This window comes from Eublepharis macularius, chromosome 8 (genome assembly GCF_028583425.1).
Source record: "Eublepharis macularius isolate TG4126 chromosome 8, MPM_Emac_v1.0, whole genome shotgun sequence".
In the NCBI taxonomy this organism is placed as follows: domain Eukaryota; kingdom Metazoa; phylum Chordata; class Lepidosauria; order Squamata; family Eublepharidae; genus Eublepharis; species Eublepharis macularius.
This window is the reverse complement of record NC_072797.1, coordinates 30981969-31007099: the sequence shown is the minus strand read 5'-3', so window position 1 is coordinate 31007099 and position 25131 is coordinate 30981969. Positions and strand designations below refer to the sequence as shown.

At 42.3% G+C, this 25131-nt stretch overlaps 1 protein-coding gene across 2 annotated transcripts in view; it reads left to right on the top strand.

Annotated features, from left to right (window-relative positions):
* The window catches only part of PLPP1 (phospholipid phosphatase 1), a 106773-nt gene that overhangs the window by 16794 nt on the left and 64848 nt on the right, over positions 1 to 25131 (top strand). The window contains exon 2 of one of the 2 annotated variants that reach the window (XM_054987195.1): positions 12615 to 12769. The exons of the other annotated variant lie outside the window; for it this stretch is intronic. Within the exon in view, the coding sequence (XP_054843170.1) occupies positions 12615 to 12769 (155 nt within the window). The remainder of the gene's footprint in view (positions 1 to 12614; positions 12770 to 25131) is intronic. 2 annotated transcript variants of the gene reach the window in all.

The following is a 25131-nucleotide window of genomic DNA, read 5'->3' as shown; positions in this document are numbered from 1 at the left end:
TGGTTTACATCACAGTTAGCAGTATAGGATGAGTCTTCAGGTTGAAGAATAAAATACAGATATTTGGCACCAAATGATTTTTAATTTTTTTACACAAATAGCCACTTCAATTACAGATGTATACAAGAGGCATTCCTGATGTACTTCAGGCACTGAACTGCTTTGTAAAGGGACTGGCCTTTCTTATTGGTTGGAAGTCATTTTTATGTACGCCTTTGGTACCTTGTTGTTGATAATCTTTTTCTGTCATAGAGTCTGCTATGGAGGCATGACACATTCTACTGCCTTTAAAAATTTGACATCTTCAGACCCATAATCTAGAGAGGTGGCCTTTCTAGCGTCTACTGCAACTTCTTATCAACACCCTCCAACCCTTTTATTGATACCAATGTTTTATTGCACTATTGACAAGTTTTAAAATAGTAGTGAAATTGCCTAGGTAAACAGATCTAATAAATATACCTGTGACAAGCCTGGAGACTACGTGCTGTGTGCTACTGAGACACTGTCTTATACAATTGAGCGCAGGGCTAGGATTCAGGAATGGAACACACGCATGATGTGTGTGAGTTTCCAGCTTTACTCCCTAGTATCTCTAGTTGAAAGGTGTTGGATAGAAGGTGTAAGAAACCTGCCTGTGACTTTTGAGACCACTGCTACTGGGCTAGATGAATTAGTGGCCCTGATGTACTATAAGGCAGTTGTGAGAGAACAACTTGGTCAGTTTGTACTGCAGTTCAAGTTAGTTGGCCCCTCTTTTGCAACATTTCGCATTTTGCAAATGTTTTGCATTCTCTGTAGCACTTCGGAAGGGACAAACTTGGAGGGTTACTAATAACATTATTGCATAGCCATTAGTTCTTTTTGCACTGTCCTTTCTCTTCAACAGCAAAGTTGACAGTTGCTTCTCTTGTGGCTTAGTATCGGTAGTTTAGTGGTTCTGGAATAGAGGAACACAGCCCACATTACTGCTTGGTGTTGTTTGTTTAAAAGCAAAGTTGGCAGAGCTTCCTTGCGTAGATGGGACTCCTGCAAAGCAAGCTGCAGGTTGTCTTTCAGCAGTTTAAGGTGGATGTATCTGTTGCTTAGCATTGAGACATTCAGCCCACCCATTTAGGCTTGCTGATGAAACTCAGAGTCAATTTTGCACCTGAGACAGGTTTTATTGTGCTTAAGTTTGTTTTGTAAAACTGTATTGAGTGCTTGGAGAAGATCTGGAAGAACATAAAAAAGCGAACTGTTTTTTCCCATGATTTTTAGATTTGAGTTTCAGGGCCACTTCAAACAAACCTAATTTCCTGCACAGCAAGCATTTCTGTAGATAAAGAAGTGTACAGACTCTAAGGTATAGATATAAACTAGTGAGCCAGTGCACTACAGAAACTATAATTTTAGGACTAGGGAGACCGTGGTCCAGATCTCTACTCAGTTCGGGGGGTGGGGTGTCAAATCAGATGAGATGCGGTGAGTTCTGAGATCTGGACTTTCTCCTGATCTGAAATGGAGCTGGGGAGCTGCCATTTGTCTCACTGGGGTAAACAGATTTGCCCAATACAACAAACATTGGCTCTCTAGGCTGTTTCAGGTCAAGGAAATGGTGTGGGGCAAAGCCTTAAGCCCAACCCTTGCGTTGTGATCTTGATCAGGATCGGATCTCTACAAGGAACTCTGATAATGAAACTCCTGGTGTCTTATCTGGTTTAGTAGTGAGTGAACTTCAACCAGTCATTACCTCAGCCTAACCTTGCTTTACATGATTGTTGTATTGGTTGAAGGGCGGAGATTAAGAACCATGAACGCTGCCCTGAACTCTTTGCTAATTAAAAAGAATTACATGTGGCCATAGTGGCCCACCTAGAATTCAAAACGAAGTATAAAATCCATGTAATTTGGGCCAGTCAAAATGACCCAAAGCATTGTGCAAGCTTTCAGGGTTACCAGAATTTCATCAGGGTGGATATGGCAAAATGTTTAAAGAATCAAGGGAAGAAACAGATTTTTCAGGTCATGATCCAGTCTGATGAAGTGTTCTGGTGAGCTTGAAAACTTGCACAATGTTTTGGGTCATTTTGTTTTGTTCTAATAAAAGGGATTACATTGATTTTTAATTTTTTTTTTGCTAGAATGGCAGTACACAAATGTTATTATATGTGAGTCCAGGGACAATGTGACTCTTATTTTGATATTTGTAATAGTTTGATTGATAAGATGAAGTTGTTTTTTTAAAAAAACAGCCAGAACATATTACAACTTATCATTGTGTAATTCTTCTCGCTGTACGAGACACTTAAAAGAGCAAGTACAAACTTTTTGTGAAATAGATTAAAATCTTCAGCATCTGTGCAGGACCTATTCTGGCTTGATAAAAGCAGCTGTATTTTGGTAAACATTTGGTAAACATTGAAGTTGCATCCTGTATAGGCAAAATGATGCCACAAAATCAGTTTCCTCTGAGCCATTGTTTCCCAATCTGTGGGTCCTGACTGAAAAGTGGGCCAAGAAGCTTTTGAAAGTGGGTCCCGTTTTCTTTATTTGTTCATGCTCTGTTCTTTTTAAAGTGTGTCACCTACCAAGTAACTTTGGATTTGTTCATTACCATGCCAGAAAGATAGGGAACCGCTTCCGTAAGCAATAGCAAGTAAAGCCATCACAAGGCAGTCAATGTGGTGAGTTCAGCTGTGCTTTTTCTACTTGATAACTGCAGACCTGTAGGATTGTGACCTAAACGTTGCTATTTGGCAGTTTGACCTTTTAAAGTGTAGACCAATCAATTACTAATATAGTTGGTTGTATGAGACCCACACTATAATTAGTGAAAACAAATATTAAGTAACGGTAGATTTAAGGATATGTATTTATTGGTGAGGGGCTACTTTGTTTCTCGTCTGTTGTAAGGGAATGAGTGAATGAATTAAAGGAGTATTTAAGTGAAATGGTGAAATGGAAGAGAAACTGAATAAATTCTTTGCATCTGTTTTCACACGGGAAATGTGGGGCACTGTTTTTAGGATGGGTGTCTGAAAAACTTAGTCAAACTAATGTGATAAGAGATGAAGTTCAAGCACTGCTCGCCAAACTGAAATCTACTAAGTCTGCAGATGGCATACGCCCAAGGGTTCTTGAAGAACTCAAATGTGAAAATGTTGATCAACTAACAAGTATAAGTAACTTTTTGCTAATGTCAAGCTCTGTGTTGGATGACTGGTCAATAGCAAATGACACCCCGGTTTTTCAAAAGGGGTCCAGAGGGGATCCAGGGAATTGCAGGCTAGTTAACCTAATGTCGGTTCCAAGTAAATTAGTGGAAATGATTATTAAAGAGAGAATTATTAAGCACATCAAGGAACAAAGTCTGCTTGAAGGAAAATCAGCATGGCTTCTGCAAAGTAAAGCCATACCACAGCAACCTCTTGTGAAGGTCTTTAAGCAGGTAACAAGCAAGTGGATAAGGGAGATCCGGTTGACATTATATTCTTAGACTTCCAAAAGACTTATGACAAGGAACCTCTCTAGAAACTCCTGCGTAAGCTTAGTAGTTATTGGATAAGAAGGACATACTCTCTTATGGATCAAAAGTTTGTTAAATGGCAGAAAACAGAATATGAATAAATGGCCAGTTTTTGCAAGGGAGGGAAATGACTTGTCGTGTCCCACAAGGATCAGTATTGGTACCAGTGCTATTTAATATGTTCATAAATGATTTGGAATTGGGGGTGAGCAGTGTTGTAGTCCAGTTTGCAGATGATACCAAATCATTCAGAATGGTGAAAACCAAGGGGGTTGTGAAAAGCTACAGAAGGATCTCTCTAAACTGGGTGAGTGGGCATCAACGTGGCAGATGACTGAGCAGTGCTTTTTTTCTTTTTAAAAAAGAGATGCTGATATACCTGATGTTCTCCCCTTGCAGCCATTCTGAATGCCCAAGAGATGCAGGTACTCTGTACTGGTTCATCTCCCCTGAAAAAGCCCTGTTCTATGGTGATGCATGTTGGAACAAATAATGTTGATCGGGTCTGAACTGGCTGAGATTGAAAGAGATCTTGGGGTTGTAGTGGAAAGGTCATTGAAAGTGTTGACTCAGTGTGGCAGCAGTGGAAAAGGCAAACTCTGTGCTAGGAATTATTAGGAAGAGGGTTGAAAATAAATGGCCAATATTGTAGCGTCCTTGTATAAAGCTGTTTTTTGACCTCATTTGAAATACTGTGTGCCATTCTGGTTGTCATGTCTCAAAAAGGGTATTGCAGAGCTGAAAAAAGTACAAAGGAGGTTAACGAAGATGATCAAGCGGTTTGGAACACCTTTCCTATGGAGAAAGGCTGGAGAGTCTGGGGCTTTTCAGTCCAGAAAAAAAAAGATGAAAGGGAAATATGAGATGTTTATAAAATTATGCATAGGGTGGAAAAATTGGATAGGAGTTTGTCTCCCTCTTCCGTAATACTAGAACTCAACACACAATGAAATTGTTGAGAAATAGGGAACAGACAAAAGGATATATTATTTTACTCTGAGTAATTCAACTCTGGAATTCACTGCCAGTGGAAGTAGTGATGGCCACAAGCACAGGTAGTTTTAAAAAGGGGTTAGACTGATACATGGCGAAAAAGTTCATCAGTAGTTACTAGCCACGGTGACTGAAGGGAGCCTCCATCTGCAGAAGCAGCAAATCGTTGAATAGCAGTGCTGAGAGGCAACCACAGGGAGGGCCTTGGCCTCTGTGCCCTGGTTGTTTGGTTGTCCAGGATAGCTGCAGTATGAAACAGGATGCTGGACTAGATGGATCACTAGTACAATATAACAGGCTACTCTTAGGATCTTAAGCAGCTATTAAAGATAACTCTTCTAACCAAGAGTATTGGCTTTATCCAGAAAATACTCATATATCAAAGCGCTGATAGTGAACTGATCAGTCATTGTTTTACCATCTTCTCTCCTGTTCTATTCTTTGGAGATTTTATCATCTGATTCTCCTGCTTGCCTTTTCCCATTTGTGCTACAAAATATTGTTTACCACAAAAATTCTTCTGAAACCAAAGCTTCCTTTGTATCTCACCACAACAAAGGATAGCACTTGAAACCCGGAGCAGTGCTGGTGGGGCTCTATATTGCCAGAGCCTGATGCTGTTCCTGCCACAAATCATTTAGTGTTTGAGCCTCTTCTTCTGGAACCAGCTCTGTGCGATGACAAATGATACCAGCTCTCCTGCTCTTCCTACTAGAAACCCTTGTGATTGTATGCAAATTCTCTTCCAAATTCCAGTCATATGTTAATAGGGAATCCATCTCAGTCCTTTGTGTTTTGCTCAGTGTCTAAAAAAGGGAAACGTAAATTTGTTTCACCCATAAGAAACTGAAGCTGCTAGTCATGACCTTTTAAAAACTGTAGCACACAGTGGAGTGGCTTCAACTTGAATCATGTACTCCTTGCACATGTAAGAAATTACTGAGGGAGAGGGACCACTTATTTTCTTAACCTGGAACATTTAGTTATTTATGCAGTGTGCCTGATATTTTGCTTGTTTCAAGGCTTAAAATCTTTAGTCTTCTAACTGAAATACTTTCCTAACGTAAACAGATTCAGATTAATGAGAAACCTAACCAATTTTTGCCAAGGGAAGCACATTTTTCACCTCTATAGATATTAACTTGTTGGCACTCCCTTTCCTTTTGGACTTGGCTTTCCAAACTAAGGATTTCCTCTGGGTCCCCCCTCCCTGCTTGGACTTCCTCCTTTTCCTTCCTTGAAAGCTCTCATGCCAGTTACTATGGCATGCCTCTAATCCTGCATCAAAACCAAAGCAGGTTTTTGTTTGGATGAACTAATTCTGTGTTTGCATAAATGGAACATCTGGGTTCTAGTAACTCTTCTGTTATGGGAGGTAGAGCCATGTTTCCTCTGTCATGCCAACACTAAAGGAAATGGCATTTTCTCAATGTTGGGGTAGCAGTTCCGTAGCTGGGGAGACAATGTGGTTCTCATATTTTTCCACTAGACCCTTCAGTGCTGTAGAGCTTGGAATCTGTAACGTGGCTGTGTCATCAGAAGGGAGTGCTTGTTAAATCACTGGCAAGAAAGGTGATCCCCTCCCACAATTGAATGTCCACACAGTACTTCAAATTTATTTGGTGATACTTTATTAATCGATTCCATGGTGAGAGCCTCCTACTATATGGACATACAGTCCTTTTTAAAAGGTACAAGTGTGAGCAAGGCTTGCTCTCTGAAGCGATAACCTTTTGTTGGCAAAACCTCATTTGATTTTTATGGCTTTTAGTTTGAAATAGTTGCTTAGCTGCCTTTCCCCCACATTTCTAAAATGTTCTGAATGCTAATATGGAGCACAAGTGAGCGTGCAGCAACTGGTTTAAAATTAGAAGTAGCCAATTCTTATTACTTCCAGTAATAAGGACACAATATTTATAAAATATTCTATTTGTTTATAAATAAATTAAGAATTCTAAGCTAGGGATTATTAGGAAAGAGATTTAATATATAACGGCCAGCAACAGGATTCCATTGTTTAGATCAGTGTAATGGCTGTATTTGTAATACTGTGTACTGTTTGGGTTGTCATATCTTTAAATGGATGTTGTAGTGCTTGAAAAGGTACAGAAGATAGTGACCAAAGTATTTGAAGGGTTGGACCACTTTCTGGATGAAGAGAGGCTAAAGAATTTGGGGCTTTGGGTCTTGTGAAATGATGAGGGACATGGTATTGGTAGAGTGTATATATTTATGGATGGGGTGAAGAAAGTAGAGACTTTCTACCTCTCACATAGAATTTGTGGGTGCCCAATAAAGTTGACTGGTAGTACATTCAAAGAAGTACTGCTACAATGAGTGAATAACTTGTGATCTCTCTGTGCGCTAAACAGAGATCATGCTGCTGTGTTTCATACCACATACGAGAAATATAGTGCCTATAGAAAGTTAAAAATTTTTTTTTGTATAATCTCCATTTGGCTCAGGACAGCATGCAAAATTCTTCCCTCCTTCAATTTTGCACACAAGGAGGCTGTGAGGTAGGTTGTACTGACAGTCCTTGGATCACCCAGGGAGAGTCAAGGCAGAATAGAAATTTTAAACCAGTTTCCCTGATTCTAATCTTACACTATAACCAAAGTGGGATTAGCATTAATCTAATTTGAAGTAAAAGAGAAGTTAGAATAAGTATACCAGCATGCAACTGTTCTGTTTGGACTTGAAACCTTGTATTGATCTTGTAGCCATATGCCTTCCCTTTGCTGTTGTGTCATCTTGGCACAGTTTCTCTTTTGAATTGCATTAGAGGATCAACTTATGTTCTCTATCTAATTTTATAGACTACTGTTAACGTCACTAAACTGCATGGTCTGGTTAATGGAAACCAGACATCCTCATTATCTAGCTCTCTTTCTGCCACCCGAGCAAGAGTTTTTGCCCTTGGAAAAAAAGTGGTGGGGAAATGTGATAACAATTTGACAGTGGCATCTTGGAAAGGATTATAGACTTCCATCTAACAAAATTTTAAATCAGCTAGTAGCTTAAGGATATTAAGTGGTACTTAAAATGTGGGGCTTATCTGAAGCAGCTGGTATATAGCAAAGACTGTACGGAGAGAGACTTCCTTTGGAACAGTGTCTTCATTGTCTGGCTGCATGCATCTGACGAAGAGAACTGTGATTCTTGAAAGCTTATGCTACAGTAAAGTTGGTTAGTCTTAAAGGTGCTACTAGACTCTTTTCTTAATTGTCTGGATGTGCTCATGCTTTTTGTGTGAGATGGTTAAGTATCACATTCAGAGAATTTAACCTTTTTGACCTATTGACAACCTTATCTATTAGACCTATTAAAATGGAGTATTTGTATATGAGTCTCACCAGCACCTCCACCTGACTGACTGTCATCATGCCAGCTCCCCAGGCAGGTGTACTCTGACTTCAGATGGCAGGGAAGGGGGTTGCACCATCTTGTTCCTTCTCCTGTCCTAGAAGTGACAGCATGCTCCAGCTGCTTCTACCTGCGATTCCTCCTCAGCCCTCGCAGGAATCTGCCTTTAAAGGATTCCTTTGACCCACCTCCTTGAGTCTTCTCCCTTTCCTCACCCAGCTTCCCTGAGTGGCCCTCCTCCCAGTCTATCCAGTGGGAGGGCTGGGGAGACTCTGCAGTCTCCTGGCCCCACTCACTCCACCTCAGCCCAGGGCAGGGCATTTGCTCTGTTCTCTGCCTGGCTCAGCCCTGCTGCTTCTAGAGCCTCTCCAGTGGTGCCTGTGCCTGGCTAGCTCATGCTGCTGGCAGTCTTCTGTGGGCCTGGCTGAGGTGGAGCTGCCTGGGCAACTGCAGGAGAAGGGTGAGTCAGCTGGGTAGCTAGAGGCTGTTGCTCAATGTTGTGCTTGGGCATTGGCTGTTGCTGTCTCAGTGGTGAAGGTGGCCTTGGGCTCTGTAGAGGCACCTGCAGCCAGAGGCAGTGCTGCAAGGCCTGAGGACAGTGTCTGCTGCTGTAGGGCTAGTGGGTGGGGGGGGAGGACAGCGTCGCTGGACATTGCACTGCTTACTTGGGAATAAGGCCCATTTAAGTAGAGCCAGCTTTTGTAGACATATGTTGGAGCGGTTCAGATGAAATAGTGTTTATACATTTTAGCTGAATTACTGTAGATCATGCTGCCAGTTCTTGTATGGCCATGGTAATTAATTGTTCTTTAATTGCTTGACACAGACCGTGTGGATTTGGTTCTAAGACTTTCCTTTTGTTCTCATCTTTATGATGCTCTATTCTTAAAATTCTGGTGTCTCATCTCAAGCCATTTTCATTCATGTGCATTTCATTCACACCGCTTCCATTTTATTTCTCTATACCACCTTCCCTTTTTACTTTGCAATGCTTTAATATTCACCTCTGTTCTCAGGAATATTTTCACATTTATCTGCCTAGTCCACTGTATACTACAGGTTCTTCTGGTAATGATTCTGAGCTTTGATATAAAATGAAGGCATTGTTTTAATGGAAAATTTGTGTATGGTGCCTGAATAAACATAGTCAGAAGACTGGATTCCTCGAATACAATAGTTTTCAAGCTGTGTTCCAGGGTACCCTGCAGTTCCTCAAAACTTTGTCAAGAATGTCACACTGGAAAGCTGTAACGGTAAATTTGATTCCATTAAAATCAACTTGCCCACTGCTTCCATTCTTCCCCTGCAATGAGGCATGGAAGGAATGTTGAGCATGTTCTGTGATACTGAGCACATTCTCAGTTTACACTGTGAAGGTAATGATGAGGCATAGTATTTCTGTCTAGTGTCTTGTCTGAGCTGATTGTACTCCTTAAAACATGCATCATAATTTTCTGTGGTGCACAGAATTCCACAGCAGGCATGTTGACACACAAGTCCATGTAGATGAAACTCTTCATCGATGGTAGAGATTTTAGAAGAACATTGCTCTAATTAGTGATTTTATTTCCTTTTTTGCTTTTAAGGGCTGAGCTGTCCTGGTCATATGATATGCTTGTTTGAATCACCTGCCCAGGACTGGCACTTACAGCATGAGGAGTCCTCCAGAGAGGTGATTGACTATTTGTACAGTGTGTGAACAAGTAATAAGACTGAGCCAGATATCACAGTTGAATGTGCTTAAAAGCGTGGGATCCTTAGGCTGTGAAATAACCTGGAGATAGAAGATGCGAGAAGAGTTTGGAGTGAACATTCTCCTGAGCCATTGTATCCCCCTAGATTGTCTGTTGTCATTGACTGCAGTTCTCCAGGGTTTCAGGCAGAGAGAGGTCTTCACCAATCCCCTGCCAGCTGAGATCCTTTAACAGGGATTGAGCCTGGCACCTTCTACATGCAAAATGTATGATCTGCTTTCCCCAGGTTTCAAAAACCCTACTAAGTCTTTAAGTGGGGCACTGTAATGACTCTGTGCCTGTAGTAGCAGCGACATCCTGTCATTATAAGCATGTAGATAGAAAGGGAGTTGAGTGTGTGTGGAGGATGACCATGCTATGCATAAAGGGCAGTGCAGAGCAGAAGGGGCTGAGGAAGTGGCAGGTTAGTTCTGTAGCCTGTTGTGTTGCTAGAGCTTATCTTTTGGAGTATTGTGGATTGATGCTCTAAAGGAACTTAATGGTTTTCCATTTTGAGCTGGTGAATTATTTGTCTTATCTTGGAATATAATGTCCAAGTGGGATATTTATACATCCATCACTTACAGGGCCAGTTCCAGATTTTAGGAGGCCCTGGCACAGAGTGCTGAGGGGGCCCTTATGCTCACTACTAGGCTCCCTTCTCCCTAGGCACATTACTAGACTCATCTTCTTGCTCTCCCACCCATGTGCCCCCACTTTTCTGTGTATCCTTCCTTTGTCTACTCACAGGCTCTCCCACCACCTGCAGTCACAGCTACCCACATTGTCTGCATGCCTTTTCCCTAATTGTTTTGGGTGTGGGTACATCTAGGAGTGCTTCTGCCATGGCCACCAGGAGCGCTGATGCACACCACCCACGTGCCCTTGTTCAGTAGTACTAGGCAGCATACGCAGCTGGGAGCAGAGGTAACAAAGCACCCACAAGCAAGAAATGGAAGGATATGAGTGTAGGCATCAGAGGAGATGTGTGAGTTGGGAGTCAGCAGCAATGGGCCCCACCAGAAGGCATGGGCCCTGGCTCCTGCCCCACCTCCCCATGTGCTGATGCTAGCCCTGCTTAGTGTACTATAATAAAGACTGGCATTCGGATTAATTCTCACGGATCCAAATATCAAAGATAGACCTTTCATTTCCTTCTCAACACATTTTTTTTAACATAGCTAGTTTGCAAATTAATTACAAGAGACAAGGAGCCAGGAGGGCATTGGGTTAGCAGATCTATAACCTGCATGGAGTTGCATAAAAGTGAGGGGAGAAACATACAAAGCAGGGATGCATCTATACGTAGTGCAATATCCAACAATCATTTCATTGTAGCAATAATTTGCAATAAGTTTATCTTGTTACCCACACAGGAAAATCCATTTGCAAATGATTGCTGTAGCATAATCCTCAACAATGTGTAGATGTCGTCCAGGTAAAAGGCTTCTCTTGTACTTTGCCACAGCAACAGTATATGGAAATCTACATTTGTGGAAAGTTCTCTCTGTCTAGGGACCTTCTAATAGTCTTGACTCTAAAGGGGCAATGAGGACCAAAAGACCTGGGCGGCGGGTAGGATAGCTTTCACAGATTGACTAAAATGACAAATCTGCTGTGGCAGGGAAAGATGTGAAGCATATACTGGTCTGGCACGTGGTCTGGATTGCTATATCCAGGTATCCTCCCATGAATGTGCAAGTGGCAGCGGAAGAGCAGTGGGCAATGTGAAGAGCTGCTATAAGGTATTGTTGAGGGCCTGGGCAAAGAATAAAGTGGTATGCCCTATTGCATAAGCTTGCTTTAAGAAAATGCTGAATATCCATTTTTTCCCCTTGCTTATTCATTGCCACCCCCCTCACCCAGGCCTGGCTGCATTCCTTTCTCTCTGCTTCCTTCTCTTCTCCACCTGCAGAAAAGTGTGTCCTCACAACTTTCAAAAAAAGTTGGGAACAGGCTGTGTGTGGAAAGTGATCTGAAAATAAATGGAATGCTCTTTAGGAGAAGCTGAAGCTCCCTCTTGTACTTAGTTGCAGGAACCGCTCATCCTGAGTGTCTGAGCAGGCTGGGCTCACTCTCAGTAGCACAGCAGTAGGGCCAACTCTGCTGCCATAATGCCAAAGCTGACCAGGCAGGAAGAGGAGGGTGGGGATCTTATTATAGGTCTTACAGTAGGCTGCTGATGGTGGAGGGCCCAGGGCACATCCCCTTAAAGTGATCCTGGCAAAATAAAGAGCCATGCTGCTAACACCATTGCTTTGCATTCCTGTGTAGCAGTGGCAGCTCTGATTTCTGAGAGAGTCAACTGCTATCACTGCTGAGAAGCAGCAGCAAAGAGAGGAATTACCCAGATCTTGCCCACCCAGTTATCTTCAAGGTCAGTTGAGGGAATCAGAAGTGGCTTATAGCTATGGGCTTCTAATATCTCTTGGTGGGTCAAGCCCATAGGACTGAAAACAGCTAGAACATGAATCCAGTCTTCCAGTCTTCTGCCCCAATCTTATATGCTTCAACCTCCTTCTGACATGCGGCAATCTGAATTATGCAGAACAGCTCTGTGGTCATGAAAGTGTAGGGTCTATGAGTGATTTATGTTAAATGAGGCCAGTTGGTCCGTCCACCCCCCAGGGTTGTCTACTCTAACTGGCTAACCAATGGTTGAATTCTGATTAAGAATCCTAATTATTGGAAAGAAAACATTAATTAGTCTAGGTGGCCACATTGGAATATCAGGACTAATTGGAGCTTTTTGAAAGCTTCACTACCAAAATTGAGGTTTCTTTGACATCTGAATGCAGTCCAAGTTTCAAATTCTGAACCGTGCACATTTCTGATTTCTGCAGTTGTTGGTGGGACTGGTTGCAGGTACGTTTGTGATATCCATATGCGTTGCATTTTTAATACCTTGCACTGGCTTGGAGAAACCCCTTGAGTTTTGCATGTTGTGCCGCAGTTTTCTCTTTTCCTAGTAAAATATATATATGTAACTGTATTTTTTTCCCTTCCCCCAACAGCTGGCTTACCTCTTGGTGTTCTAAACTTGGCAAAAATAAAGCCTTATCAGAGAGGCTTTTTCTGTAGTGATGGCACCATCAAGTACCCGTTCCATGACAGTACCGTCACATCCACTGTCCTCTACACAGTGGGGTTCACCTTGCCCATTTGCTCTGTAAGTAGCTTAATATCTGGGCAGCTGTGTGGGGGGGAAAGCCTTGTGTATGCTCTTTGTGTCCCAGACTTAGGTTAAATATCTTGGCTGACCCATTATTAGCACGGAACAAACATCTATATAAAATATGTATTAAATAATCGGTCGTCTGTCAGTAAGTACTTTGTTTCTTCTGTGAGTTTATTGCAATCTCCAGGTGATAACTTTTCATTTCTATAAAGCTGCAGAATTTGACTTTGTCTTAATCCCAAGTTAGAAGAGGGTACTGTTAAAATAGAAATGAGAAGGAAAATAGATCAGATAAAAGTGGGGCGCTGCAAGACTCATGGTCATGGGGAAGGGCAATCCTATCTGCACCGCCTCCCCCCCCCTGTCCCTGCTTCCCTTCATTGCTTTCTCTCCTTGTCCTTTCTCTCCCTGTGCTCACATTGCTGCTTCTGCTCCTTGTAACTCCTCCACTTGCAGTTTTCACACCCTCTCCCCTCCCAGTCTCTACATTCTTTGCCATTCCAGGATGAAAGCCTCCTGTCCTGCTGGGGTTGCTAGGCAACTCTGTAATGCTAAGAGTGATATTGTGAGATCTTGGTATACACATTTCCATTTTGGAGGGATTGTAATCCCCCAGATTAAAAAAAAAAAACTTGGGGGTTTTCCTGCAAATTTGGGGATTCTCCCAGGTCTACAGAAATAAACCTGTCTGTATCTGGGCCTTTTTTACAGAGTTTTTGATCCATGCACTAGAGGCCAGGTTCAGATTTAGATATGATACCAATTAATGGTGATACCAATTAATGTTCCTCTTTCCTTATGGAAATAATTCTGTTGATTACTACAGGCTTTTCCAAAAGATATTAAAAATTCTTAAGAACTTGCACTGTTGCGAGACCATGTTCAAAACCATGAAATTACTTGATGTAATTAGTGCATAATTGAACAAGCTGTAGCATGGAAATTTGATTTGTACTGGGTGTTTCCTGGTTTATTTAAACTTTCCTCCCAGCTAAGCATGTTTCTAAGATGCAACAAGGCCTCTTTGCTCTACGTTAAGAGGCCCTAGCAGTTTTTTTTAAAAAAGACGACAGCTGAATACTTTTCCTTCAACATTACTTGCCTATGTGAGGCTTGATACAGGTATGTCTGAATCAGGGTTGAGCAGGTTAGTCTCAGAGTTGTAAACTTTGAATTAGATTTTGAGCACCATCTTCCTACCCAGGTCAGGCAAAAGTGTTTAATCTAACCAGTTAAGCACTGAAGTCTTGTTAATTTCAGTGTTGCGCACACTTTTACCTGAAATCGGTGGGAGTAAGTCTGATTTTACAATTGTCCATGTTCACAAAATGGCATATCTGATTTCTTGTCTAGCTTTCCTCCCTCTTTGGCTGTTTTTATATGTGTGAGGAATACTTTTATGGGGAAGTATTCAACCATGTGATCTAACCACTTGAAGTCCCAAAGTGGCCTTACCTCCTCAGTTAATGTTTGTGTGAATGAGGCCTTAACTTCATCTGGACTGTGCCTGTAAGCTTGAAACTCCAGCTAAACTGTGGTGTAGGGAGAGCATTTGTAGGCTCAGGTTGTCGTATGGTGTGATGCTTCCAAGAATATAAGAGTTAGTGAAGGAAGAAACAGTTTATAAAAGAGATTTTTTAGAGGTCCGTCTGGTGCTGTCACGGTCACTTACAGTTTTGATATGTGAGTTATACAGATGCTTTATATAGATATTTATACTCTTTTTTTCCTCGTCAGTGGGGACCAAAGTGGCTTACAACATGGTTCCCCACATCACCATTTTATCTTCAAAACAACCTTCCTGGGAGGCAGATGTGATGAACTGCACTTGAAAGCAGGTTTCCTAAGTGCAGCAATCAGAGAGCTGGAAGGGAAAGAGTTAACTCTTGCTTGGAATAGAGAGCTTAAGTGACAGGCTGCTTCCTCCTCTCTGATTGGCCACTAGAGCCAGCCTTCAGGCTGACAGTGGGTTTCTGTCAGGATTTGAGAGAGTTTGTGAATGAGTCTGACAGGAAAGGTCAGACAGGTTCCCTTCTGGAGTAAGAGGAGAGGAATCTTTTGTCTTAACTGTAACTTCACTGTCCTGAAGAAGAATTCTATTTAAGAATTCTTTATATAAATGTCAGCATAAGCTGAAGCCCCCTTGACACAAATACTATAGAACTGGTGGTGTGTTTTGACAAGAGTGATTGGGTAGTGGATGGAGACTGTCTTTCAAGCCAAAAGAGGAAGGGTTGTATCTTTTTAGGAGAAGATTAATTCCTGCCCAGTTTCTAAAGGGTGTTTGGCTCTGAGGAGGACCTTGGGTCTATTGTGAAGGGAAAACAGTTTTTAAACTAACTCCAGGAAACCTAAGCTGTCATAGGAAATGCTGTGAAGAAACATTGTTGATGTAATTAAAATATTAAGTTAAACACCTATTGCTTAAGAACAAAAAATATTAGAAACTAAGCTTTAAGGAAACTATTTTGCCTGTATCTCAAAGTGTATTATGTATTACCAATAAATTTTGCCTCAGCACTTTCATTCCCTGACTACTCTTAGTCAATTCATGTCTGTTAAATAAAGTTATTTCTTTTTAAATATTATACAGTTTCCAGTGCCATTTCCAACAAAAGAGGAAGAGGGCTCCTGCTTCTCCCCATCAAGTTCCTGGGCTGGGCTAAAAAGCCAAAATTATATCTGACTGTTGGGATGGGGAAAACAGACTTTCAAACTACAAATATTAACACATTACTTGTGGCTGCTCAGTCAAAGCAGGCAAACTGAATTTTGGCGGGAAAATCTGCCTCACAGTGAGAGAGTGAAGGGAGGGGGGGTCCCTCATAGCAGGTTAGGCTGAGGGACTGACTGAGCTAAGATTACTCAAGTGAGCTTGCATGGGAGATTTGGGATTCATACCTGACTGTCTCAGATCCTGGTCTGTAACTACTACAGCAAGCTAGTTCTCTTCATCAGTTCAGTATAAGACCTAATTGTTATTTCTCTTCCAACTTAAGTTTAGTGAGTTGTCATGTAGTTAAAGTAACATTTAAGCACTAATAATGGAGTTGGGAATGATTACTTTTTCTCCAGAACTGAAATTAGATACCTCAGCAGCATGAGGGTGATAGTGAAATAGTGTGCTCATATTTGGGGGCCTGCTATGAGTAGAATTATTCTACTTTAGCTTGTTCATTTGTCAGGTGTTGTGTGTTTGGACACTCTTGCATGACCTTTAAACCATGTTGTGGGATACCAATATTTGAAAGCACGTATGCCTCATTTGTGCATTATGATCATCTGAAGAGGCCTTGTTCTGAGTGCCATGCAAAGTATGCCTAAGAGACAATAAATTCTAGGGCTGTCCTTGATGTGGCACTCCAGTTTTTGAACTGCTTGTCCAGAGGTGCTTGCTTGAAAAACTCACTTGTCACTTTTAGAGTGATAACTAAGATATCTTTTTATTTCTGGAAATTATTTAGCTGGTTTTGAGTCAGCCTTAAATGTCTTATTGTGGTAAGGGAGAGAAATATGCTCTATTTTTATGCTGCGTACTTTAGTTATGTTGATTTTATTTTGTTGATGTTTTTACTGGGAAGTTGCTTTTTGGGTGGTGTGGTGTCCAGAAATATGAGAAGTATATAAGTAACAATTGGTAGTTTTCTGGAGATAATAGGCACATGGAATTCCTTAGCTGGTTTTCATTTTTAAACTTAATTTTCTACAGTCCTTCCTTTCTTGGTAAACATTCCCACTAGTGTTGTAAACAAGTGTTACCTTAGCATGGGCATGAGTAGAGTTTGATAAGAAAAAAGTGAAGCTTTGGCTTATTGGTGTAGTATAGAAACCAATTAAAACATCTGTTTATTATGTAGCAGGATTTGAGTCCAGTAGCAACTCAGAGACCAACAAGATTTTTCAGGGTATAAGCTCCCTTCTTCAGCTTTGGTTCTGGAAAGCTTATACTCTGAAAAATCCTGTTGGTCTTTGAGGTGCTACCGGATTAAAATCCTGCTGTTCTACTGCAGACCAACACAGCTACCTACCTGAAGCAGTTTATATGAAGGAAGAGCTACTGGGTGAATGAATGTGAGTGGGTTAGCCCAGTACTGTCATGTACGCTTGGAGAAATGTATTTGGTGCTCAGATGAGTAAGTAGAATTTTGTTTGCACTGAAAGACAGACAGAATTAGAATTCCATTTGAGAGCTTCAACAGTGCAGCCACAGTGCAGCATAGTAATAGGCATGTTTTCTTGAACATGAAGTTCAAGCCAATAGGCCCCCATCAGAGGGCAGGCATCCCTGCCAGGGAGGGAGCAGAGGTGAAAGTGAAGGTCCAGATCGAACACCCCCCTCGCCCGTCCAGCCTCCATTTCCGATGAGGGCCAGGCTGGTGGTTGCAGCTCAGTGCACCTGCACATACCCGCTGTCGCTGCCAGCACCAAAAGAAAAAGGTTTCCCTCTCCCTGAAAAGTAGGGCCAGACAGTAGGGAGCTGATCTCTATTGCCTGGAAAGCAGTTGTAATTTTGGGAGATCTCCAGCTACCATCTGGAGACTGGCAGCCCTAATTAGTCCCCAGGTTCCAGAGAAGCAGGTGGGGGGGAGGCGGGGCTGGCAATGAGTGACAGGAACGCCCATTGGGAACCACGCGGGAGGCTGGGAGGCCGTTTGTAAACGAGGGGAATGAAAAGCATGCTCAGACTTGCTGCCGCGCAACGGGAACACATCACTGCATCTCTACAAAGCGAGAGCGGGGGCCGGATCTTGATTGCCATGTCCCAGTACTGGGGAGATGCCCCCCCAGAGCGAACTGACAGACCCTCCCTATGCCAAGCCCATCCCTGCTTCCGCAAACACAACCCCCACCCCCAGGCAGCAGCTTTCCACCTGCACCCTGTCTTCCTGGCTTATCAGATGCCAGCTGCTCAGCCTATCAGAGAATGAAAGTCCTCAGTGCCTCCCCCCTCCCCACAGACATTCATGGGCCACAGTTCAATTCCCACCCCTCTGTCTGACGTTACATTGGGGGGAGGAAGGGGGTATGGAAGCTGAACGGGGTCTGCTTGATACATTTGCGGGGATGTGCGAGTGGAAATGTGTGACAGGGTGTTGGGGGAGGGGCTAAGGACAAAGTCAGTCAGGCATGCAAAAACACAAGTTTGTTTTTCAACTCATTTTATTAAACTGCAAACAGTGCCATTGTTTCTAGGCTGGAAAGGGAGCCAAGGCATTTTGCGCAGCCCTCCTTCTAGCTCCCAGGGGTGAGGCTGAGATGCGGACTGCTGTGAGATATTGCTTCCTGGACTGGATCTGAATGTCATTTGGAGAGGATTATGGGGCGGGGGGGGGGGGGAGGCGGAAAGCAGACATGCTCAGGACATGCCTGCAAGAGAAAGACACACATGTGGGCTTTGCCTCGGTCCACGGCGGAGGCAAAGCCCACACTCCCAACATCTGAGGAGATGTGCATAGTAGAGAGCACCAATGGCAGTGGCAGTGACCAGCTGATGCAAGACCGTCTGGCGAGGATGCGCTTGCCAGACGGTCTTGGGGTGCTTTTACCTTTAAGGGAGGAAACGAGCTGGTAGTTACAAACACCTGGTCAAAAGTAGTTTTCTGGACAGCTGCCTCTGGGGCAGGCAGGGGCTGCCGCCATCGCCCCCTCCCCTGCTGAGCCTCACCTGAAGAGGCTGGTGGTCAGGTGGGTTCAGGTGATGGGGCAGTTGGCACTAATCAGCGGGACAGGTTAGCCATCGTCCCATCTCCTTCTTACCTGTCAGTGCTCTCTCTTTACTGAGCTGGAACTTCGGAGTCAGATAACCTGCAAGGAAACAGGAGTGGCTGTTGTTAGTTAGCCAGACATTCTGGACTTTGCCTTTCTTCCCTTCAGCGAGTGCACAGTTCTCCTACTTTTCTTGCGAAGTCCCCAAAAGTGTACTCAGTGCCTGCCACCGTGGGCACCCTCTCTCCCGCCTCGTGTTCAAAGTGCCCATGGCACACAGCAAATGGGCAGAGCTTCCAGCCATGTGCTCACCTGAGAGCGCGGGCAGCGCTGGCTGGATGTTTTATAGGGTCCTTCTGCAGGTGATTGGGTGTGGGGAGGAGGGCTCATCCACGCCGGAAGCGCCTGTGGATTGGCCCCCATGATAGTTCCCATCCTATGCTCCTTCAGGCCATGGGGGCGGGGCGCTCGGAGAGGGGGCCGAGTTTTCGCCATTTAATGGGTGCCTTGTTCTTTCGTGGCATAGCTCTTTTGTGCCGCTGTGGGTATTCCCACTTCTGGAAGGGCTTAGGGAGCGAACACTCCAGCCTCACCCTCTGCCCTGCCCCCTCCTGCGCCGATGCGGGGCTCTATGCTGCTTCTCCGCCTCCACCTGGCTGCCTCTTGCTTGCGGTGGCGCCAGCCTGCCAGCGGTGCTGCGCCTTGTGCCACCGCCGACGGAAGGGCATTTACACTCACGTAGGAGCCAGTTCCGCTGTTGTATGCCTTAGTTCAGTTCCTATTCACTTTTCCTGCACCCCTTAGGATTGCACTGTTGATCTGAAAAACTAGAATGTACATAATGTCTACATCTTATTTTTTTCTTAATTAAAGTATTTATTATCACACACACTGGGCTATGTTTGTAGAAATGGCTTATTTAAAGGTCCTTGTGGATCCTGCAACAGTGAAGTTTGCTAGCACAGCCCTTCTACGATCTAGTTGTTAAAATGAAAACAGTGCCTATATTGAAATGCCTTTTAAGCATTTGAAAGAAACTTAATCAGATTAATTCCATTATAGTAAATGCTTCCTTGGAAGTAATATTTCATTTTCAGCCTGCATTGCCCAAAGTCAATAGTGCTCATATATTTGTTCCTTCATACACAACATTAGAGTGTTAATACTCCAAATCTTGATAAAAGCAAACAAATATTTACTCTTAGGAAGCATGTGCAGGCCTGACACTTAATGTTCACCTTATTATGTCAACTATGAAAATGCTTTTTGACTTTCTATGAAGAAAGTTGGTTGGGTTTTAGATATGCATTATGGATTCAAATGTACTGTTACCACCACTTATTATATACCAAGCTAAATCTTTGTCGTATGTAAACCTGGAAAACTTGTTTGCCAAGAACATAGAAAATATTTATGTAGCTCATTGCTATTTGAAATAGTGTATGAAATGAATGAAAAGATGGGGTGAGTGGAATCTTCCTAGCTATAGTTTTATCTAGGAAAAATATGAGTTTTCTAAGGCTTCAGGTCAGCACATCTTGAAAAACAGGTTATGAGATGGTTAACATTAACTGTATATACAGGATCAGAAATGGTTAAAGAAAAAAAAGCATGAGCCTCCTGGGCTGATAGTTGCTTAAACAGAAAAAATTGCTTTCCAAAGGTATATATATATATCACATTATTTGTTTTAAAGACAATAACTCCAGTTATACCAAACATGAAGTTCTATCTAAAGGAGCATCCTCCATCTCCTTTTCTCCAAAAAATAATGTCAATATGGGGCCCTAAAAGTCTGTAAGGGTAAACTATGAATTCTCTTTTAGGACTGAAAGTATGCAACATGAGTAAATTTACATCGATGTGTTTAATATGTATTTAGTACAACTTTCTTAATTGCTGTTTGTTTGGGGGTTTACTGGAGATGGAAGGAAGCAGGACTGAGACTAGGAAAGGATAACTTGGTGGAAAGTATTTGACAAAGGGAGCTTTGACTCTCAGAAACTTATACCATAAAAGTCTTGTTGGTATTTAAGGTGCTACTGAACTTAAAATTGTGGTGGAAGCAGCAGTAGGCAGATGAAGGCAAGAAAGGAGTAAAGGGGGCCAAGCTAAAGGAATGCTACTTTCCATCCCCTTTCAGCTGGCATTCCAGTTTGTTTTTAATCTGCATTTGTGAGCGTAGCAAACTTTTTCCTTACTGTTAAAAAAGTGTGGCTAATCCCCACCCATGGGGTTAAGAAGCAGGAGCAGGGTTTTAGATAGGTTTGGGTCCTGGCATCTCTCTTAAGACTTCAGTACTAGCATCTCCTTGAATTGAGAAATGAGACTGCTCAGCACACTGCCTGATCTAAGACAATGAGTGTTTGCAGCTTCATTTCATTGTAGGCAACAACACCTGTTCTCAAGCTAGCCTTGAGCACGATCTCTTGCTACCTTTGAAACGTTGTGATGCAGGTTGGTTCTGCGTGTAGCTTCGCAGGAGTCACTCTAATTTTGTTTGTGAAGCTTAGTCTTAGCAGGTGTGTATTTGGATTGCAGTTCATTGGGATTTTTGGAGAGGTGGGGTGGATAAAAATGCAAACAGAGTGTCCTGGATAAAACTAGAAAGGAACAGGGATCATAAGCTAAAATTAGCCTTATTTTAATCCAGGAATTTGCCCCCTGCTTACTGAGCCAGTGTGGCGGCTGCCTTCCTTTTCATTCTACCAGCTTTGATGTGGCCATTTGCCAGGGGCCGCAGAACAGGAATCCTTGCTGGGGAATAGCTAAAAAAGGTCTCAATGACTGTTCAGTCAATACTTTGAAGCTTCAGTCTATGTTCAGCATGCATTGTGTATGAAAGTACACATTGAAAAAAGCATGCACAAAGGTGGGGGAATGGATCAGTGATTTCCCTGGGGCTGCTCCTCTTTTCACTATTGTACAATATAAAATGAGTCACTTGGCCATTATTCATTGAGTTTGAGCAGCTGAAAGCATCTGTTTAAAGTTCATGAGCACAAAGTATTAGATTGCAAGCTGCACGCCAGTATAACTTGATATTGTCTTGACTGGTCAGTTTAATTACAGTTGAGGACCCTTTTATAGTCTGAAATGTACAGTTGTTTGGAATAAATAATTGTAAATGTTGTTTCTTTATCTACGTAGCTGAAGGAATAATCCTAGTAGTTCAATTTTATATCATATTTACCCCTTTTAATCCCCTTACGGGGTGAAATTCTTAAAATCCCTTCTTAGTGGGTGTTTACATCATGAAAGGAATGTTCTCCCCAAATTTCATGTTTCTAGGTCCAGGGGGTTAGGCTGGCAAGTGTCCTGACTGATGAGTCAGTCAGGACACTTGTCTTTCTATATATATATCTTCCCTTTTGGCTCCAGTTTACAGCCTTTCTTCAACTTAAGTGACTCTTCTATTAGAGGGAAGGGCCACTTAAGTTGGAGGAAGGCTCCTTAGGCTAGTTGAAGGCTAATTGGAGGGTGGCTGCATGCACCCTTATATTTATTTTCAAACTTTTATTCCATCACAGACATGATAAGGGTTATCGTTGATTTAGCTGCATGAGAATGTCCTTGGTCCAAGGCCTTCGTTATAGCAATTCTAGCCTTAGTGTTAGGCACTGGATATCTCAGTGCATTTCCCTTCTGCAAAATCTGACAGGGCGATTTTGTCTTCCCAGCGTTACATAGTACATTACATAGTACGTGTGCTTTTGTTCAGAATGGCTTGTAGCAGGAGAGAGGCAGATGGCAAGTCCTAGTGGGCTGAAAGCCAAGAGTGAGGAATTAAGTGGTGAGCAGCAGCAAGTCAGGCTCCAAGATACACAACCAGGGGATATATGGGCAACTTGTCATGCTGGAAGTCACAGGTTCATCATCAGCTCAGTTTGGTCTCAGTTTGGTTGTTTATATGTATTCCGAATATTTCTATGCTGCCTTTTCAGCATCGTGCTCCAGATGGCTTACAATTGTACCAGTCTGTTGAAGCAAGGAACATGCAGCAGAGGACCGGGGGGGGGGGCAGTGGAACAAACCTTACCTGTGCCATGGCCAGACCACAAGCCTTTCTAGCTGTGCCATAAGGTCCTGAAGCCTATGCCATGTGTGACATGTGTCTTGGCTTGATTACCTTTCATGTGTGAGGCAATAATTGTTGTTTTGCCACTTTCATCCTTTAAAGTGTAGTTTTATTTACTCAGTCCATGGCAATCAAGATGCTTACAATTCTAGGACCTGTTTTCATTTATGAACTCTCATTCCTGTATATAAAGCTTTTTTTAAAGTGAATGTACATTGCACAAAACTCCCTTGTACAAACTTCCAGAGGAATTTGGGCAATGCATTTAGAACCTGTTTCAGGGCTGTGCCAGGGTGTAAACATTACTGCAAGTGGAAATGGGAGCTGGTTTCATGGGAGAAGAAGCAGGTTTCATGGGAGTGGTGAAAGCAGGATGCATATAGAACACTGACTTCTCTTCTGTCTGACTTGGTGGCATGCCCATACTCTAAAAATATTTTTACTACTTGTGTTTTCTGCTCCTGCTGCTCTTTTCTCTTAACAAAATGAGTCTGTGGCAGTCAGTAGATAGAATAATGGACCAGAGAGATTAGGTTTCAGATTCCTACCATGCAATCTTAAGTAGAAGTAAGCTCTTCTAAGTCTACTGAAGTCAACTCAGTTTAGGATTGCACTTCTCGTGCAACTGTATCCTTACTAACTCCTATACAGTCTGCCTTGGTAATCTCTCTTCTTTCCCCTCTTCTCTTCCCCCTCTCCCCAGCTCATTTAGATGGGGAATTAAATAAATTAATTTATGGAATTAAGGCCACAATAAATTATGTTTTTAGGTCTGCATCTAAGTATATGCTAAGGGTATTCTTTAAAATCTGATGTTTGCATGGAACAAATAAGTGTTTGCAAACACGTGCACCATATATAGTGAGAATGATCTCAGACAGATGCGTCAATAGAGGGATAGTGACAATAGATTTGACTTTACTGCTTTGTGCTATTGTGTGCTGTCTGTTGCTTTGGGCATGATCCGACCTGGTAGTACTATGTTCTTTAATGTTGTTTAATGTGTCCATTTTAGAATTGCTCATGCTCTGCTGTAGCATTTCTTCAACTTTGTATTAGATTTTTGCTGGTTTTAAATCTTTGCAAATTTGCATTATTTATAAACCCTACTACATTGTTTATTGAAATGTCCTTGTAATTGACTGTACTACCTTATAGTGTGTAATCTGCCTTGAGTCTCAGTGAGAAAGATGGACTATAAATAACATAAATAAATAAAAATATATTCAGGGAGTCTAGACTGGCTGCAGTTCCATATTAACAGGCATGCCTGGGGTTGACTCTAAAAAAAACAACAACATGAAGAGGTTCTTAGATAACCTGTGTGGCTAGATAGGCAGCATGGTGTAGTTGTTAGTATTTGGGTTTGGATGTGGAACACCTAGGTTCAACCTCCCATGTACCTGTATACCTTTAGGCAAGTCACTATGTCTCAGCCTAGCCCACGTCATTGGATTGTTTATGAAGCTGAAATGCTACCTCAAGCTCCTTTTTGTATGAAGGGTGGAATGAAAATGCATTAAACAACAGTGCTGGTTTTTATGTCAAAATGTATCTTAATTAAGAAATAAAAATGAATACAAACAGACATTAGCTTGCAGATGTATTAAAGTATGAATAAACAATATTTTATAGAGGCTGGGAAATAAGACCTTAATTCTGGGCTAAGTAGTCCTGTAGCATCAGACAATTAGGGCCCTTCAGTGTACTTTGCATGCATGGTGATTTCTGAATTAGTAACTTATTCTGATCCCTCTGTGATCCCCACCCCCGCAACTTTAGGGCAGTCCGTTCTAAGAACCTTCCCCATATATCAATACTGTGAGGTTTTGCCAAGCGTGGAATTTAATACTAGATCCAGCATTTGACAGTCTAAGAATCTAACTTTAAGAAGAAAAGAAAAACAAGGTAAAGATAGGTTAGAAATGTGGGAGCAAAGCATGGTGACATTTTGAGACCTGAGTGGTGGTAGGGCACAATAGGATTTGCTGTGGTCAGATGATGGGGCTTTACCTGGCATAGCATCTTGTTCTTATGTGTGACTACAAGAAGTAGAATATATTTTGTACCAAATACTCTGAGCCCCCACAACATACGTCAGAAAAGCGTTGGAAAATAAGGGACAACAGTGTTGCAACTACTAGTCCAGGAAATAATGCAATTATATCTACACTTATTATAACACCCAAACGTCACTGCTGAGCCTCCTCTCTATTGCTTTGCAAGCTGAATTTGAGAATAGCAAAGCAGTTTGCAGTACAGAGGAGTTGTGGGTATTGTGCATTTGTCAGGAATGTCACAGGGCAAAGATATACACTACTGACAGATCCAGAATTGCTGCCACACACTCTTTCCATCTCTACTTTGTATATCAGAATTTAATGCTACCCATACTGTGATGTCTCCTAGCTGTGTTTTGTTCTGCCCACATACCTCACGTTACTGGCTGTAGCTGTTCTGGCTGTGTACATTTGTGGTAATGTCATGTCATGTATGAGGAAAAATAAAAGAACACAGTGGTGACTGAGGTGTTCACTGTCTTTTCTAACACAATTCTGCCATAAGGACT